General features: G+C 37.9%; 1 protein-coding gene across 3 annotated transcripts; it reads right to left on the minus strand.

Moving 5' to 3' along the window:
- Positions 1–741: 741 nt before the first annotated feature.
- On the minus strand, positions 742–8,100 carry LOC112286738 (protein MEI2-like 5). 3 transcript variants are annotated; one of them, XM_024528939.3, is made up of 12 exons: positions 7,588–8,100; positions 7,308–7,406; positions 5,834–6,234; positions 5,067–5,542; positions 4,691–4,849; positions 4,339–4,455; positions 3,960–4,111; positions 3,606–3,700; positions 2,938–3,387; positions 2,063–2,756; positions 1,784–1,868; positions 742–1,597 (listed from the first exon to the last, which is right to left on the minus strand). In XM_024528939.3, exons 3-12 carry the CDS (start codon positions 6,204–6,206, stop codon positions 1,340–1,342), a joined length of 2,859 nt encoding a protein of 952 aa, XP_024384707.1. In that variant the 5' UTR covers positions 6,207–6,234; positions 7,308–7,406; positions 7,588–8,100; the 3' UTR covers positions 742–1,339. The 3 variants fall into 3 exon arrangements, with proteins under 3 accessions (XP_024384707.1, XP_024384711.1, XP_024384710.1); XM_024528943.3 differs by having other exon boundaries at positions 3,606–3,697; positions 7,588–7,953; XM_024528942.3 differs by lacking the exons at positions 7,308–7,406; positions 7,588–8,100 and adding an exon at positions 6,631–6,758.
- Positions 8,101–19,004: the final 10,904 nt, after the last annotated feature.

Here is a 19,004-nt window from a genome sequence, read left to right on the forward strand (position 1 = left end):
TTAAAACAGTTTTACATACAAAATAAGAAACTGTACACAGCCAAAAATTACATGTGATGGTACATAACATGCTGATAAGAAAACATGCTAATAACATGCTAACATGTTAAAAAAATGCTCTTTTACAGAGATTTGTTGCTTGTATGCCATCTACCACTACATGTTTATTGTCTTCAAAATGTCGTTTTCTTTGCTTTCTGAAAATACAACATCCATGTTTGGTAATATATATATATATATATATATATACCATTATACATTTTGAATTTATATTTGGTGACTTAGAATAAACGTTGTATTTATACTATTTGAATTATATTAAAACTTTCAAAAATAACAAAAGTAATTATCAGTTTTTTTATTAAAATCTTCTGTATATATAAAATTTTAACAATGATAAGTCTATTTGTATAATATCAAATACTAGATTTCAACTTGTAAAACCTACAATGTCTATCATAACTGGTGTTTCTACTCTCAAAGTAGTCTTGTACTTGTTTTAAAAAAAAGATTGAAATTATGTATTTTTGAAGGACATTTAAAACTATTCCTTCACATGGTTTGAATTCTTCGAGAAAATATATTTGTGTTTTTTTCTGGACCTACTGGAATATTTGCCATTGTATATGAGCAATTGAAGGGATTTGTAACAATATCTTCAACTCTAAATGAATCAATGCTCCAAACAATGGGTCGAATGCAGCAATAAACCACACTCCAATGCTGTCAACAATACTGATGTAGTATCCAATTCCCTTCCTCCTAACAGTCTGAAATTCAAAAACATGTGCATTATTACTTCTCCCTCAAAAACCACACGAACTCTTTCATCTTTGATTTACATGCCGAGAGGCCACATCTACTCAAGGATACCCCCATTTGACACTGCTTCCCCTGGAATCCTGTCATCAAGAACTCACAAAACTTTTCACCTCAGCTTTTCCGCAATACTTCCACCACCGTTCAGTTCAGACGCCCCCTATTACATTCACCCCGCCTTATCAAAGTCCCACCGACACCCATCATGGTGGTTGTCACATCCACAGCAAGCTGATGCTAATGTATCTACAATTCTCATACTCGAAGTAGACGTCCCGCGACTCCACACGCCACACATCTTGCTAGTGATACAGAGCCACTTCCTCCATGTGGTATCCTGATTGAAGAGTAACCTGATCCTACTGATATCTACAATTCACATCCTCACATCCTCAAATAACTAGATCCCCCCCCCCTCACCAACAAATCAATACGCACTATAATCAGCGCCTGCCTTCTTGTTTCCGCCTTCCGAAAACAATGCACTCATTTCACTTCGCAAAACTTTTCCCACCGCGCGTTACTCTAACTGGTCTCCCATATGAGCCCCGTCCGAATGAAATAGGATTGGACGACACCGCTTGTCCTCGTTCATCAGGCTCGAGTTCTGGAAGTGAGCCACCAGAGCAGCTTTGCCCTGGATTCGGGCGTACGCCAGTGAAGCCACCTTCTCCGAGTTGAACTTCTCCCACTTCTTCCCGTTGAACGCCTTGTAAAACGGAACTATGCGCGACGGCGACATCATGTTGATGAACGCATACCCAACATTGCACTTGTTCTGCGCACCCATCACGCGCCACCTCGTTACCCACACGCCTTCGCACCAAACACAACCCCACACGTGCCCCCCTCCACACCTCACCCACTGTCTCGTTCTGTCCCCCCAAACCTACTTGGAATGCACACCTATGCTCCACCCGACCACTACCAAATACTCAACCCATCACAGTGCCGGTCAACGTACCTTGAAGTCGATTGGAAGATAGATGAAGTCGTACGTGCCCCGATGATGCTCATCGATTGCGGCCAACAGCATCTTCGATGTGTACCTGACATCCCACCGCAACACGTTCAGCCCCAACAACATCACCAAGCCCCACATCCTTCCCACCACCTCCGACACAAGATCTGCACTGCTCCTCCCAAAGCCCTACCGAATTCACACCTTCACCACCTCATCCTTTCCCAACACCTCCCACCGCACTCTTCCCATCACCGACCGCTACATCGTCAACCCACTTACTTGTTCGGGATGTTCTTGATCATCAGAGTGGTCCTCGGATCATCCCCGCGCAATATCCGCTCCAGGTCCAGTTGGTACTGCTTCTTGTTGTCCGCTTGCGCAGCAACGCTCTCGCCCCTCCGACTCCGACCCCTGTCCGACGCACCCTCTATTGAACTCGGCCCCAGCGGACCTCCGTTCTGCAGAAAACGTGTCCGAGCCTGAGGAGACATCATCCCCACGTTTGGCGACGATGCGTGCTCCATCCCCGAACTGCCTCCCAGAGAACTGCTCGAGTTCATCATCCCATGCTGGTGACTCACCCCGATGTTTATCGCATGGGCTGCATTCCCTCCCAATCCTGTCCCCGATGACGACCTCAACAGCGAGCTCGACTCCCCCAATGACTCCCCTCCTATGTAGCTGTGACGCCTCTCCAAAAGCGACGGCTCCCCTGATGGCGCTGAACCCACGTGGTGACGTGAAAGACCCGACAATAAGCTGCTGTTGAACGCGTGTGCTTGCAGCTGTGCCTGCCCCATTCCGTAAAACGACTGCCCCACCGACGACGAGTTCGACCACAGAGCTGGAGGCGGACTCTGAGACATGTGCGAAAACGAGGAACTCGGAGTACCCCACAGACTGAACTGCTGCCCGGACAGGGAACCGTTCCCATTCGAGCTGGGAAACATCAATCCGCCGCTACCAGGCCGCACTGCACACATTCGCACCACCGCGTCATCAGCACCTACACCACATCCAGTAAAACCCTAATTTGCAAAACAACCCTTTGTCACTGCGCCACTCCCTCCCCCATGCAACTTTCCACATTGCACCCAGCTCCGACCTCCCCAAATCCCCAAACCTACGTCTGCAATGCCCCACGCCACACGCACCTCCGCTGGCATTCTCCAGCACCGATGTGTCGCCGAAGCTCGTCATCCCGCTCGTCGTCCGTTGCAAACGACTCCCACCGTCCATGCTGTCCCGACCCTCGCGCGCCCTCATCACACCTGCATTGGACCCGGACCCGCCTGATACAGGTGTTCCAAACTGCCCGACATTCATTGCACCCTTGCTGAACTCCGGAAGCGAGTGTGGATGAGGGGGCAACCGATACCCACCCATTCCCCCATGTCCCAGAGACTGACCTCCCGCTTCCATGTGGTTCGCTTGCCCCACATGGCTCCCTATCGTGCCCACTCTGATCGGTTGAGACATGTGCGACGCGAAGTTCGGAACGCTCGGGGGCTTGTTCGGAGACTGGAAATTCCCGTGCCCCAGCAACGGATACATTCCCCGCATCGACCCGTTCTCGGCACCGCCATTCCACATGGAACCATGCCCTGAACACCCCAACCCCCGTTCCAATCACCCCCTCGTCACCAAATGCTTCACCCTACTTGCTCTCCCCTCACCATATCCTTCTTCTTATGCAGCAAACGTCCTTCTACTTCACGCACAATCACTGTACCCACCAACCACGACCCATCTCACCTCCCACACGCCACTCGGCTGTCATTACCTCACAGCAATTCCTACTGCTAGGGCTACAGATCATTACCCGGAGGTGACGTATTCAGCGGCGAATGAGGTTGTTGCCTCGCCCGGGGGTCTTCGTCCCCGGCTTCCTGATTCAGCTGTTGCAGCAAGCTGCTGCTACACCCGCCAATCCCATTCCAAACACAACAAAACGTCAATAACTCCATACCAATCGTCCCCTCACTTCCCACATTGCACTTCACTCGACCGACAAATCCTAACTCCTCTAATGGCCCCCGCTCCGCCGCAGTCCGTCTACACTTCCGACCTCCCCAACTCCAAACGGAACCCACACGCCATTTCGTTACCCCCTCTCAATTTTATGACAACCCCACGACACCTCAACTCGAACCTTCACTCAGGACCAGGGACTAACCTCCGTCGCGCTCCACCTGGTCGACTTGGCTCAAGCTTGATGCGCTTGCCGGCTATATCGCTTCTATTCAGAGCCCGCAATGCCGCCTCTGCCGACCGAACATCATAGAACTCGATGAACTTGTGATGCCGCTTGTGCGGCGTCTCCCGAATCTACCCACATTTCCACACACATATCAAACCATTGCCTCACCGCCTCGCAACACCGCTCAGCCCAGATAGCATATCCTATGTATCACAAACAACCCACGCCTTTCGCACCACCCTCCCCAGTTCCGCAACACAACTCTACGGCACTCGCGACCCATCTCACCACCCCCATGCTCTTGTCCGTTTCGCCCCACATTCAACACACGGGCACCACTTCACATCCCGCTCACCTCTTTCACTTCGCCGTAAACTCCAAATATTAGCCGTAGCTCGTCGTTCGACACCGATGCGTCCAAATTGAACACCACCAGCGTCCCCTGGTTCACGTCCTTGTCCGATGGATTATCCTGCACCCAACACATGCCATCGCAACTACCACTTCAGCGTCTGCACACAACTACCCCATTCCCTGCAACCCCAACCCCGTCGCTTTCACCGCCGACCGAGCATTGCGTTGCGTTTCACCACATGCACCAGACGAGCGACCAACATGCAATCAACCCCAACAACAACCTACTCCAACCGACACCACGCACCCAGAACCTCTAGTTTTCCTCGTAACACACCCACCCGCTGCCTCACCTTCGGGATCGAAAAGTGAATATCCAGCTTGCGCCGCCTCAGCGGTTTGTTCTGCAGCGCTCGCATCGCGCTCCGTGCTGCTCGAATGTCATAATACGAGATCATCACAAACCCTCGATGCTTGCAAGCAGTGTACAACGTGCGGATGGCTCCGTATTGCTGCAGCACACCGCACAATAACACCACTCGTCAGCGCTACCCCGACCTCTACCTACACAACGTACCACTCACTCCGCACTCCCAACACTACGACACACTCCCTGCTCTATCACCACGCTGCCCTTCACACATGACTTCGCATGCATAGCCCTGCCACACTCAGATCGATGCATCACGATGACCATCGTCATGCTAATCCCTCCTGCTGCAACAGTACCTCGAACAGCTGCCTCAACTCCGTGTCCTCCACGTTCGAATTTATGTTCCGCACAAACAGCGTCCGTGACGGATGCTCCCCGTATGGATGCTCTCCAGCAACGGATCCTGCAGCCCCGGACTGTAGCCCCGCCGCTGACCCGTCTCCTAACCGATGGTTGCTCATGTACACACCAAGGGCATCCTGAGCGTCGCCTTCTAGCTCCATCCCACCTCCAGAGCTGAACAGATCGAACTCGTCCAGTTCCTCCATGTTCGCATTCTCGTCCCTCCTGTTCTGCGGAATGTCGTAGCTATCTGCCACCCCCGCCAACAACTCTTCTTCGTCGTCCGGAAGCAGGTTCCCGATCGTGTTGAACTCCAACTCCTCCAACGACCCATATGCCAGCGTGTCGTCCGGGTCCAGGTCGGTGATCAAGTGCGCCGAAGCAGCGTCCAAAGACTGAACCACACGGTTCTCTGATTCCGACAACCTCACTGCAAAACAACCCACCGCACATTTCGTGTCAAACTCTTCAACTTGAACCCCCTCGGCTTCACAACACACTTTTCCCTCTACTGCACCTCACAATTCGCCCAACCATGCACGGCCATTTCCCAGGGCTACCTTCGCCAGGACCGCCACCGACAGTACACATGGCATTGTGCACGCCTCCAGAACTTTGCATCGACAACCGAAACGCAAACACCTGGACTACCACCATTCACCATCTACCACAGCTACACACACGTCCTACCAACAAATGGAGTGGCGTGTCACTGCTTTACATTTCTCGAAAATTGCCGGAAACGACGTCGAGAAGTTGGCGTCCATCGCCCTCATCGACTCCAGATTGTCCAGGCTACCATCCACCAGTGGAGACGACGACAGTCCCGCTACATCACTCCTGTCATTCGCCACACTCCAAGAGTACGACGACACGCTGGGCGATCTCCCCTCCCCTGCTGCACCTATTCTCCATTGTTCTGCATTGCCCTGCTGCCCGCTTTGAGGACTGCCCCTTGCCCAGTCCCCTTGCCCACCCCGATTCATCTGATTGCTCAACGACCATTGCTGAGATCCTAACCCCCTGGGAGGGCCCATTCCTGGGGGCGGGTTGTTGGCGTACCCCCCCGACATCGTCCGCCTGCTTGGCTCCATACTCCGCTCTCAGATGCTACACTGTGGCCTGGCAACACACACCGTCCACTATCATACGTCACTCCCCTCACTTCGCTGCATTCACAAACTTTTGCGCTGAACCTCCTCATGTCACGCCCGCAGGCAGAGCAATCATGCCACCCTCAGTACAACATGACCAGCACTTTGAACGACTCGATTTTCGTGATAATGAAGAGGATGGGAACTCTTGAAACCCCAAACGTATGAATTCTTCTCATTTACACACGAGCGCCAACTCGAATTCAAACTTTGACGAGTACAGGATCAGTCTGAACACATCCTACCATGAGGCAATGCAAAGTTCTTACAGCAAACACGCAGAAGAAGAGCTTCGCAGGCTGTGAGACAGCACTTATTTCAACCTATTGCGTATAATAATAACTTTCGTGTCTAAGAAACCAACCTGTTAACAAAGAACCGGTAACCACCGGGAAGAGTCCTAAAAGGGTGCGACCAACAAGTTCTTGGTCTCTACTGCTGATGATCGTTTCAATCCATGAATGTGAAATATTTGACGGAAAGAGAGGGACAGACCACATGGGGCATCTTCAAAGCGATGTTTGAAATCGTCACTAAACATCTCTGCCGTCTCCACTTTCTCGCAAAAACTCACAGAATAAATCGACCATCCGCACCCTAAAAGTGGCAACGAAACCCCACCACATATTACATAGACGGCGAACAAAGCTGCACGACGCAACACAATCACACCGACGAAGATCGTTTCCCATGGCGAATGTTACCCTTTCACTCCTACCCAAAATCAGGTAAGCATGTGACTTGACCAGCACAACAACCCTGCGAAGCTCCTGTCGACCGTGCAATAAAAGAGCTCTCAAACACCATAAAACAGAGACAGCACGCGCGCGCACACAACCAAACACACACACACACACACACACAGTGTCCATCACACAGCCCAACGCATGTAATCGCCATCGCCACACTTCTACACTTCCTACCTTCCCTACACTCCCATACCGATCCCCCGTCACAAAATCCCAACTTCCACCATGACAGACAACCCACACCCCAAATAATTCATTCCACACCGGGAAAGCAGCAAGTGAGAGAGAGAACCTGACACAAATTCGTCCGCGACATGCTCAGCCGAAGCCACTACCCCAGGAAGACTCCTCCACAATCAATCACGCTTCCACACACTCCGTTCCCCCCGAGCTGTAGCAGCCAGAAAAATCAACTTCAGTCACACTACACAGCGCCCAAAGCTCTTCCCCCACAACCACAACCACCCTACCAACCCGAACCCGAGTAAAAGGCTCAACCCGCCAAAAATCTAATGCGACCCCAAGTTCAAGCTACCATTCCCACAATCCAAGAGAAGGCTCTCGCGCCCTACCCTGGCCCTCGCGTTCTTTACCCCAGCACCGGTGCACAAATGCAACACGGCTACGACACAACCCACCTCGCGCCGCGAATAACCTGCTCTCACACCCACCGCAAGCTAAAGCAAAAGGATGAGGGGCAAAGCAAAGAGGGGGAAGAGAATGCAAATGGGGTGGGATGCACGAGGGATAAGCGAGGCTTTTCTCATGCACGAGAGAGAGAGGGTCAGGTGATGACAGGGCCTCAGAAACGCGAAAGCGAAAAGCGCCCGGGTGCACAGAAGAATAAGAAGTAGAAGTAGACGAAGAAGGAAGAAACGTAATAAGAGGAGCGAGAGAAGCCAAGCCAAGCCAAACCAAGCAACGGGGAGCGGGAGACAGACAAGGAAGGGGACGGTGCTTGCTCCCACTCCTCTCTTTCCCCTTCCCTTCCCTTCCCCGCTCTGCCATAGCAGCAGCAGGATGCAGGCAGCGCGGCCCCAGCGGATGAGGCACCGGTGCCCGGGTCGTGGGCCTTCCTTCCCTCCCTCCCTCCCGAGCGGCATGGCAGATGTGTGGCCTCGTCGCCAACAAAATCCGCAAAAGCAACACAATACTGGTCTCTCATCGATTTACCTCCATCACGCTAATCATTGCCGCGCCTTTCCGTGAGGCAGCGCGGGGCAGCACAGCACAACACAACACGAAGGGGGCAAAGAAAGGAAGCGAAGGTAGAAAGAAGGAAAGAATGGGGGAAAAAAAGGAAAAAAGAAAAAGACTACGACGACTAGGGAATAACGAAGGCGATGTCCAAGCTCCGGAGGTTTCATGGAAGATGCGCAACTCGCGCGGAGCTCCGCATTACTTGGTTGCGGGGGGGTGTGTCTCGCAACCGAGGGCGGCGCCTTCTGGACGGTGGGACCTCTTCTTTTCCCCCCCCCCGCTTCGTAATTTTTGCGCGCTATGACTAGGCCTCCGTCGCCATCTCACCCTTATTTCGTGCCGACAATCTTTCCAACCACCCGTTCCGATTCTACCCGACCCTGGCCCGATTTCCTGTTGGGCCCGGGTGGAGTCGGCCCCGTCTGCCCGCGCTGCCCGCTTGGACGGTGTAAGGAGTTGACTTGATCACTCCGCCATTATTTTCCAATGCATTTATTCTATTTTATTTTCCCTTTTCATTTGTTTCTTTTTCATTTTCTTTGGTTGTAGTTTCCTTTAGGGTTAAGGTATTTTTTAGGGTGTTGGAGGAGATTGGAGAAGAATGTTCATTTTTCATTGATTTAAATAAGATGGATGTAACTTTCTCGCTTATACAAAATAATTGAAAAATATAATTTGTTTTTAGAATAGTAAGAAGTTAATTCTCCAAAGCATTTAAGAAAAATGAATGAAGAAGTAGGAGGAACAATTGTTTGATTTATATATTCACCACTTTTGGATTTTCAATTATTAAAAAGTATATAATAAAAGATAAGATATCATTAGATGATTTATCTGTTATAAGAGAAGTTTACATTGTTTATTTTCTAAAAAATATTCTTCTAAATTATTTTCTTCCTTTGACAACTATATTTTATTTATTTATTTTTAATATGATAAAAGAATGATATTTTGTCTATATAAATATATTATGTATATTTATTTGAATAATTTTTTAATTCTATATTTACATCTCTCTCACTAAATAATCTTATAACTACATCTTTGTTGCTTCAAAGTATAGTCTAAATCCTCTTTTGATCATATTTTTAGAATTTTAAATATTTAAATAATTTATTATAGTAGATATTATAATATTTCTTTTTAGATTATATATCAAGTATTAATATATATATATATATATATATATATATATATACTACCTCTCATAAGTTTTAGGGTTGGTTCACCTCTCAAAACATAATTTATAGGAGGTTAAAATTTACTAGATTTGGCTAAAATCATGAATCTACTCAAGTGTCTACTTATTACCAACCTACTTTTTTCCTTATTGCATGTCCAACACCTATATGCTCCTTATAATGTCACACTTCACCAATGCATAATAATTGCTAATTTACAAGTAAAAAAATGCATAGCCTTTGATCTTGCAAATATTTATTGTAAGGTGGACCAAAATCAAGTTTAAGCTTATGAAAGCACCTTCATAAGTTACTATTAGCAAAATCCTAAAGAAATCGGATGAGTATGAAGCCATAGACTAGGACTAGCTTCAAGCAAAGCACCCAAATATAATTTACTTTCTCGACCTTGAGAAATCACTTGTTCTATAGACTTTGCAATGGCAATCTCAAAATGTGTTGTTACTAACAAAGCTAATTAAAGACCATGGTCGATACTTTGTAGAGATGCTCACAATCTTTGAAGAAAAAATGGAGTTTTTGAATAACCGGTTTGAAAATTTTCTCTTTTGTTCCAAGATAAAACTAATCAAAATGTACAAGGATGCAAACTTAGCTAATCAAGTTAGTATTGATGCGACAATACTTGCTTTATGTGCTTGCATTGTGAGTTATGATTTGTGTGACATATACAATATAGATGAAATAGAATTGTTGTATAATATGATATCAGACCAAATCGTTGCTCAACAAAAAACCACTAGCTACAAGAAAGAAACTGCTCAAACCACCATTGCATTCAAAACTAATACCAATGAAATCCATAATTTACTATTATTTTTTATTGGCTATGCCTACAAGCCCTGTTGCTTCAATTGTTGTACATGAAAATAATTGGATTTTTGTTATCTATTTAATAAGAAAGTATAGATGATTGATTTTTTTTTTTTTTTTTTTTTTTTTTTTTCCAATAATGAGTCAAAAATCTTGACAAAGAGATGGAAAAGACATGTCGATGGATCTTGCTTGTCATAAACAATGCACCATTACATATTACAAATAACCAAATTTCTCTCAATGTAAATATTTGTGTCATATATATATATATATATATATATATATAGGTATTCTAGTAAATACCTATATGATTAGGTAGAAATAGATAAAAATAGATAAAATAGATTAATTTCATAATACCTTATAGAGAAGCTTCTTAGAAGTTTCATAGATGTTGCTTTGACTTTATATGTGTTTGTAATTGATTGATAGGTTAGAAACTTGGTCAACATATTAACCACATGTTAATAGCTTGCAAAACAAGTTAATTGTGTGATGACATATAGAAAACTTGCCTTACAAGTTAAGATATGTGTCTTATAAAGTCAACATGTTTTAGAAGTCCTATAAAATATTGCCACGTAACTCTTAGTTAAGATTATATATGGAAGCAAGAGTGAGGCCTTGTTCACTCTTATCAATGCCTTTTTAGTCTTTAATCTGGTTTCAAGATTTTCTAGTCTTCTTGTTTTTGGCAATAGCCATTATAATTCAATACTATATCATCTTTGAATGACTTTTTAGTTCTTTTCAGTGTTATAAGAGTGTATAGAGGATATCTTTCTTTGAGATTCATGTCCTTGATAGTTTGACAAGAGTGCTTACTTAGTATTTTTTATCTAATTTTAAAAGTGAGTAGATTACTTCATTTCTATTGTTGTATTTTGAAGGTTGTAGATTGTCCACCTTTAAAAAAAAGAAATCTTATTTTCTAATATTAATCTTTTCCTTAAAGAGAGTGGATTATTCTTCTTTCAAACCATATTGAAATTGATTGATAAGGACTTTATTATTCTAGTCCATGTCACAAGCGAGGTTTTAGAATTCAGCAACATATATGGTGGTTGACCAAGATCTTTGCCATAAAGATAAGAGCTTGGTCTCTGCTACTCTTTTTCGATCACTTTTTCCAAATGTGGCCGTAAACACTTCTATGAATGAATTCAAATCATAAAAGAGTCAGAAATTATTTTCCATTAAAGGTGCAAACTAAAAGAGAGTATTTCTTGATAGAAGTGTGTCTATGAATCTAACTTGAATAAATCCATTAGAGTATTGGAAGAGATGCAATCTTAGATAGAGCTTAACTTGGTGCAAAAATCTTCAAAATTTTGATCTTGTTCCATCAAACTTCTTAGGCATACTAATCCTTGTCCTTGCCATACTTATAGAAGCAAAACTTCTTGGATTTGGTTCCAATATTAATCTACTTGCTTCATTCAACTATAAAACTTTTTGATATAGACTCTAAATTTCTTCCATGGGCGTAGGCATAGTACCTCTAGGTTATTAACAATGCCAGAATTAGAATCTTTGGAATAATTTATTGCTCAAGCCATTACATGTAATAATTGATTATTTGAGAGATGTCAAGAATAAAGATTTTGTTAGAGAAGAACAAATCAAATAATGACGACAACTCCCAAGTTTTTAGAAACTTATTCATCAAAGTTAGAACCAATGCAAATTGATTTGATACATTTTAAACTCCTTATAGAAAAAAAAAAGACTTGACAATATCAAAAGGACTTATACTTATATTGTAGAGAAGTTAAATATATTGCTCAACATTGTCCAAAGAAACAATGTAATCACAAAATGAGAAGAATGGTTGCTAAAGAAGATAAGGTGTCAAAAAACAAGTTTCTTCAATTACAATTGAGACCGTATGGCTAAAATATTATATAACTCCTAGTAAAGGTCATACTCTCTCTTTCGATCCTTCACCTTGTTTTACAATAGAAGTTTATTTAGGACCAAAAAATCATAAAGTCTTAGCTTTGTTAGATTCAGGAGCCTCAACCTGTTTAATAGATAAAGATTTTATCAAAAAATAAGAGATATTATTAATCAAAAAAACTAAACTTGTACATGTATAAGTCATAGATGGTCGTTGACTATCTTGTGGAGATATTATGCATGAAAAAATTCCTTTAGACATAGCAATTAAAGATCATAATAACATAGTAATATTTAATACAATAAGATCTCTGTCTAATCCGATTATTTTAAGATTATCTTGATTAAAAAAGTATAATCTTCAAATAGATTGAATTTCTTATAACCTTATTTTTTCTAATAATTTAATCTAAAATCTCATTAGTCAAGTAGAAATACATAAGTCTAGTACATCAAAATCCTTACTAGTAGGTACAAAAGCTTTTATGCATGTTGTAAAAGAAGGATTATCTTTTGCTATATATACCACATCTATTTTTGATGGAAAAAAGATGTCAAGTGGTATTCCTAGTTAGTATCAAGATTTCTTGAATGTTTTTGAAAAGAAAAATGGAGATATTCTTCTAAAGCATCATCTTTATGATTGTTCCATCAATCTTTATGAAGGGACTAAATTACCACTTAGATCAATCTATAGCCTATCAGAAAATGAGTTGGTTGCACTCAAAGAATATATTAATGAAAACTTTGCTAAGAATTTCATACATCATTTTAAATCTCTAGCTGAAACTCTTATCTTATTTATGGAAAAAAAATGGATCTTTACAAATGCGTGTAGATTATTGAAGGCTCAACAAGATCACTATCAAGAATAGGTATCCTCTACCTTTGATTTTAGGACTTTTTTATCAACTCAATCAAGCAAAGATGTTTATAAAAATAGATCTACGAGGAACATATATTTTGATATGCATTAAAGAAGGAGATGAATGAAAAACTGCGTTTCAAATCAAGTATGGACATTTTGAATATAATGTCATGCTTTTTGGACTCACAAGTGTACCAACTACTTTTCAACATTTAATAAATGATGTCTTTTATGAATTTCTTGATGATTTTGTTGTATGTTATTTGGATAATATTTTAATCTATTTTAAGAATATAGAAGAGTATGAAATTCATGTTTTTTATGTATTACAAAAACTTAGAGATGTAAGATTATATGTGAAGTTAAAAAAGTGTATATTCCACACTATTTAAGTTGATTTTTTAGGATACATCATTTCCAATAAAGGACTAATAATGGATCCAAAAAAAGTCTAGACTATCATGGATTAGAAGATTTCAAAAACAATAAGATATGTGTAATACTTTTTAGATTTTGTCAATTATTATCAAGAATTTTTCTTAAGTTGCAATTTTTTTTACACGTTTGACATGTAAAGACAAACTTATGTGGAGTAAAATAGCCAAAGCATTGTTTGATGCTTTAAAAAAAGAGTTTACTTCTGCACCAATCTTATATTGTATTGACTTTTGTAAGACATTTTTAAGGAAAAAATGCATCAAACTTTGCCTTAGATGCAGTATTATTACAAATGGGAGCGGATGACAAACTCTATTTAGTAGCTTTTCATTCCAAATTATTTTCAGCACTCAAGATTAATTATGAGATCCACAACAAAGAGCTCTTTGTAATCATAGATTCATTTCAAGAATGGCATCATTATCAAGGAGGCACCTTAAGTCCAATTACCATTATTGTGTGGTGTGATTTGTAATCTTAGAATAGACAAGATATCTAAATATAGAGAATTTAGTTTTAACTTATTGGCTATACTTTAATAAGTGATTTATTCTATTTTTAACTTGTATACAAAGTCTTGGCTTCCAAAACCTATTCACTTTATATAAAATGCCTATATTGTAGCAAAAACTCTCAAATCATATTTTTTCTACAAAAAATTTCTTCTTTCTGAATTTTAAAAATTCATATCTCTTTATCCAATAATTCAATTTCTTTCAAAATTTTAAATAACATAGCTATTACTCCTAAGCTTTATTCCAAAAAAATGAATTATAAAATTGCTACGAATCTTTTGGAAATCCTAGAATGTGTTTTAAATCCTAATTTATAAATATCCAAGCACTATTTTTTTTATATTTCAAAAATCCAAAACTCAAATACCACAAAATTTGTGTATAAAGTTTATCAACATAATCATATAAATTCTTCAAAATTTTGAGCAAAAATCTTATCAAATTGCTCAAGATATAGTTCAAAATACAACTACCAGTAAATTGGGTCACTTACTACCCTTAGATTACAAGTATTGATTTCAATCTCAATTATCTTTCTCATCTTAATTTAAAATCTATCAAAAAATATGCCAAAAGTATAGTTGAAAAAGTATTCTCTTTAATCTTGGTTTCCGATCCTTTATTGCTTTCTATATGCACACATCATATTCAAAAGAGTGACAATAGATACAAAATCAATACCTTAACTTTGAGCGCATATATCTCTTTCAAATAAACTCCAAATCACACTAATTTTCCACCAAAACTATAGCCAAAAATCTAAAATTACTGATCCTAGCCTTCAAAGTTTAAATGACCTCAAAAAAATAACTCTAATTCCTAATAAGGCCTTAGATAGCCTCCTTGAAGCCCATTGGACATGATTTTTGGCCAATAGGAATAGAGATTCTTATCATCCATCTCCATTCATCAATATAGATGCCTTAACTTTTCTTTTGGCTTCTAAGATCCCTCTTTAATCTTTTGTCTAATAAGTTTTATATAATATATGTTCTAAACATCAAATAAAAGAGACAAAATCAAACTTCAATGGTCACCAATGTCTAATAAAGGTGACTTTAAATATGTAAAATTTACTATCAATCAAAATTAATCTTAAAAGCCACTATTAAAAAAAAAATAAAGTTATGTGAATTTTAATAGTAGCTCTTTTAAAAAACTTCATTTTAAAGTAGTAATCTAACTACATTCTACAACCAATTAAAATCCATTAACATGAATCTTATCATGTTAATTAGTATATTTTATATCAAACATATAAATACAATTTTTTCATATGGTAGTTAAACCACAATACGACACTGTATATACAAATCACAAGAACCTCAAGTATTTCATGTCAACACATGATTTAAATTGTTGTCAAACTTGTTGAAACGTATTCTTATCAAGATAATTTATTGATCCAAAAAAAATTCTCTTAAAGCTAGAATATTTTCATCTTCAAGCAATAAAATCAATATTAACTATTAATTCAACTTTTGTCAAGCAAATTCAATCTAGTATGCCCTCTGATTCTCTTATTGATGTTATCAAGCATAATTCTTTTAAGTCTCATAATACTTCCAAGTTTGAGTTTAAAAACAACCTACTCTATTTCAAGGGACAATTATACATTCCAAAAGGTGGGACACAATTACGTTTTCTTCAGACTCATCATGACTTTCCAACAACTGAATATTTTGGATATAATAAGACTTTAGAGCTAATATCAAAAGATTTTTGATGACTTCAAATGTGAAAAGTAGTCAAAGACTTTGTACAATCATGTGATATTTTTTCAAGATCCAAAACACTTTACCATCAACCTTATGGACTTCTTCAACCATTACCTATTCCAAAACAACTATAGTCTTCCATTTGTATGTATTTTATCATGGATCTTTTGGTCTCGGATTCATATCATTCTATATTTGTAGTAGTAGATTATTTTATTGAAATAACACATTTTGTACTATATACAAAATCTATCACTTTTATTCACAAAAAATATTGGAACATTAGCAAGAAACTTTGAATATTAAATAAAATTCTTTGTGAGATTTTCATCAATATATTCCATTAACATTGCAAATTTATTTTATAACAGATTCTAAATGAATCCAAATGGCAATTGAGCATTTTTTTAAAGATCAATTATACAATCATAAAAATAATACTCTAATAAGATAGATAAAAAATGATTTTAAAGGTTTTAATTTCTAGTAGGATTTTTTAATAGATCTTACATAAGAAGATATTAGTGTAAGAGATTTAATATTCCAAAATACTCAATTTATATACAAGTTATATTTTTGAGCTAAAAAAGTCCTAAAATGATTGAAATAAATGGACATTTAATGATATTAAATATGATCAAATTAATATGATTATTTAATGGCATTTTTATTGAAATTGTCTTAAAAATGATATTTCTAAAAATTAAAATATGTCCATTTATATTTTTTATATGTATTATAGTAGGATTTTGTACTGTAGGAATTTTATTGAATTTAAAAAACTATCAACTATCAAATAAATAAAGGCTTTAAAATCTAATATTATAAGATTTTAAAAATTCTATGATCCTATATGTATTAGTAAAGTAAAATAACTAAAAATATTAGAAAATAGTATAGGAATTTTTTGGCTTATAAAGTTATACAATCCATTTGTACAATGTCATATAGTATGATTTGCAATCTAGAAATACACAAGATATTTAGATGTAGGAAGTTTACTTTTAACTTATTGGCAAAGCTTCAATAAGTGTTTTATTCTATCTTTGACATATATATAAAATCTTGACTTTCAAAACCTCTTTAATTTATATAAAATATCAAAATTATAGCAAAATCCCTCAAAACATATTTTTTTTGCAAAAGATTTCTTCTTCTTAAGCTTTAGAAATTCATATCTCTTGATCCAACTATTCAATTTCTTATAAATTTTTAGATAGTATAATACTTATTCTTAAGCTTTACTATAAAAAAAAATAAACTATAAATTCTCTATTGATCTTTTGATATCTTAGAAACCTTAATAATTGCTCTAAACTCTAATCTACAAGCATTTGAGTACTATTTTCTTTATATCTTGAAAATCCAAAACTTAAATGCCACTAAATTTGTGCATAAAGTTTAAAAAAATGATTATACATATTTTTAAAATTTTTGAGCCAAAATCTTGTCTAATTGCTTAAGATATAGATCAAAACACAACCACTTGTAAATTGGGTCACTTTCTACTTTTAGATTTGAAGAGCTGACTTTAATTTATAATATTTCTTTTATCTTAATTTGGAATTCATTAACAATATGAAAAAAGTGTAGTCAAGAAAGTGCTCTCTTTAACTCTAGTCACCAATTTTTCATTGCTTCTTATATGTGTGTGTTATGTCCAAAAGAGTGACAGTAGATACAAATCAATACCTTTACTTTGAATGGCTATATCTCCTTCATATAAACTCTAAATCACATAAAATTTTCATCAAAACCATAGCCAAAAACCTAAAATTGCTGATTTTAGCCTTTCAAGTTTGAATTCTCTTGAAAAAGCTACTATCAAAAGAAAATAAAGTTATACAAATTCTAATAGTAATCCTTTTAAACAACCTCCTTTTATAGTAATAATCTTACCACATTCTACAACCAATTAAAATCCTCTAACATGACTCTTAACATGTTGCTTAATACATTACATATTAATTATATAAATATATTATTTTTACATAGTAGCCAAACTACAACACGACAATGGTTCCTATTGTACTTGAGTATATTTATTTTCTAATTTATTATAATTTTTTATGTTAATATTATTTATTTAATACACATTCTTATGTTTCTTGAGATAGTTATATGCCTTATGGTTAAGTTTTCTATAAGATAAATATAATTTTTTTTATTGACACATATCTTTTTGATTTATGTTGATATTTAATTGAAGTTGTATTGATTTACATATTTTCTATCTATGGTTGTTTATTTTGAATAATTATTATAGCTATTACAAAAATTTTAAGATATTGAAATATAATTTTGTGATCTTTTGAATAAAATTTGAAAAGACAAATAATACACTTGATGGAAAAATCAATGGTTTGACTGAATGTCTTAGGAACAAGTAGATTCAATATCAATTTTTTAACATCATATTATAACCGATAAAAAAATTGGCTAATGAATGCATCATCTTACTTAACATCAATTGCTAATTGCTAAAATTCTGAAGTATATATGAATATATATATATATATATATATATATTTTGTAAAATATAAAACTTATTGATTATCATACAAAATCAAATTTTTTTTAAAGAACCCTTCCATATTAATTTCAATATATATTAGGTACTAAAAATCTTCTACATAGTTTCTTATAAAAAGCTTCATCTTAGGCTATTGAAAGAAGAATCTAAAGAGTTTTTTATAAAAGGTTATAAGAATTAATTCCATGCTATTGTAAGAAGCTTTTTGAGTGGCTTTCTTGTTGCTTTAACATAAAGCAATCTCATAAATTTTCTTCAATAGCTTCTTAGAAGATTTATCAATTATCATCTATTACTTAATCAATTCATGTATGACCATGATAACTATTTGGTTTTTTAAAATAAAAATAAAAATAAAAATAAAATACTAGTTTTTAAATTAGTTTTTAAAATGCTAGTTTTTTTAGTAAAATAAAAAGATCAAATTTTGTCTTTTCTTGGTGTGCCATGAGTGCTGATTTCACTTTCATTATTCCATACTTATTCATAATCAATATTATCCTCTTTTGATAGATGATACTATTATTATCATACTATTTATTTTCAAATAAAATTTGAAAATATTTGGCATACTTTAAGCATTCAATGTTTGTAAGAAGACCATAAAACTCAATCTTATCTAGTAATCTAATATTAAAGTTATTCTAATATGCTAAAGTCAAATGTTGTCTTCTTCTCTACATCTTTGGATGAAATACAAAATGTTCTCTTTCTTGCACTATTGAACTATAAAACTTTGCATTTCAAAGACAAGCTACTTGCAAGACATATTACCATATCTTTTGGAGCATGACTTTTGC

The sequence above is a fragment of the Physcomitrium patens genome, chromosome 9, assembly GCF_059467195.1.
Source record: "Physcomitrium patens ecotype Gransden chromosome 9, ASM5946719v1, whole genome shotgun sequence".
NCBI classification, from domain to species: Eukaryota; Viridiplantae; Streptophyta; class Bryopsida; order Funariales; family Funariaceae; genus Physcomitrium; species Physcomitrium patens.

Bases quoted from the DNA above. Each gene is read 5' to 3' on its own strand.
- LOC112286738 (XM_024528939.3), bottom strand. From the start codon at position 6,206: ATGGAGCCAAGCAGGCGGACGATGTCGGGGGGGTACGCCAACAACCCG. The intron at 4,112-4,338 runs GTGAGCGGGATG...AAATGTGGGTAG, and splicing joins TTTACGGCGAAGTGAAAGAG to ATTCGGGAGACGCCGCACAA. The intron at 2,757-2,937 runs GTGCGTGTGGCG...GAATGTGTGCAG, and splicing joins GCTGGAGAATGCCAGCGGAG to TGCGGCCTGGTAGCGGCGGA.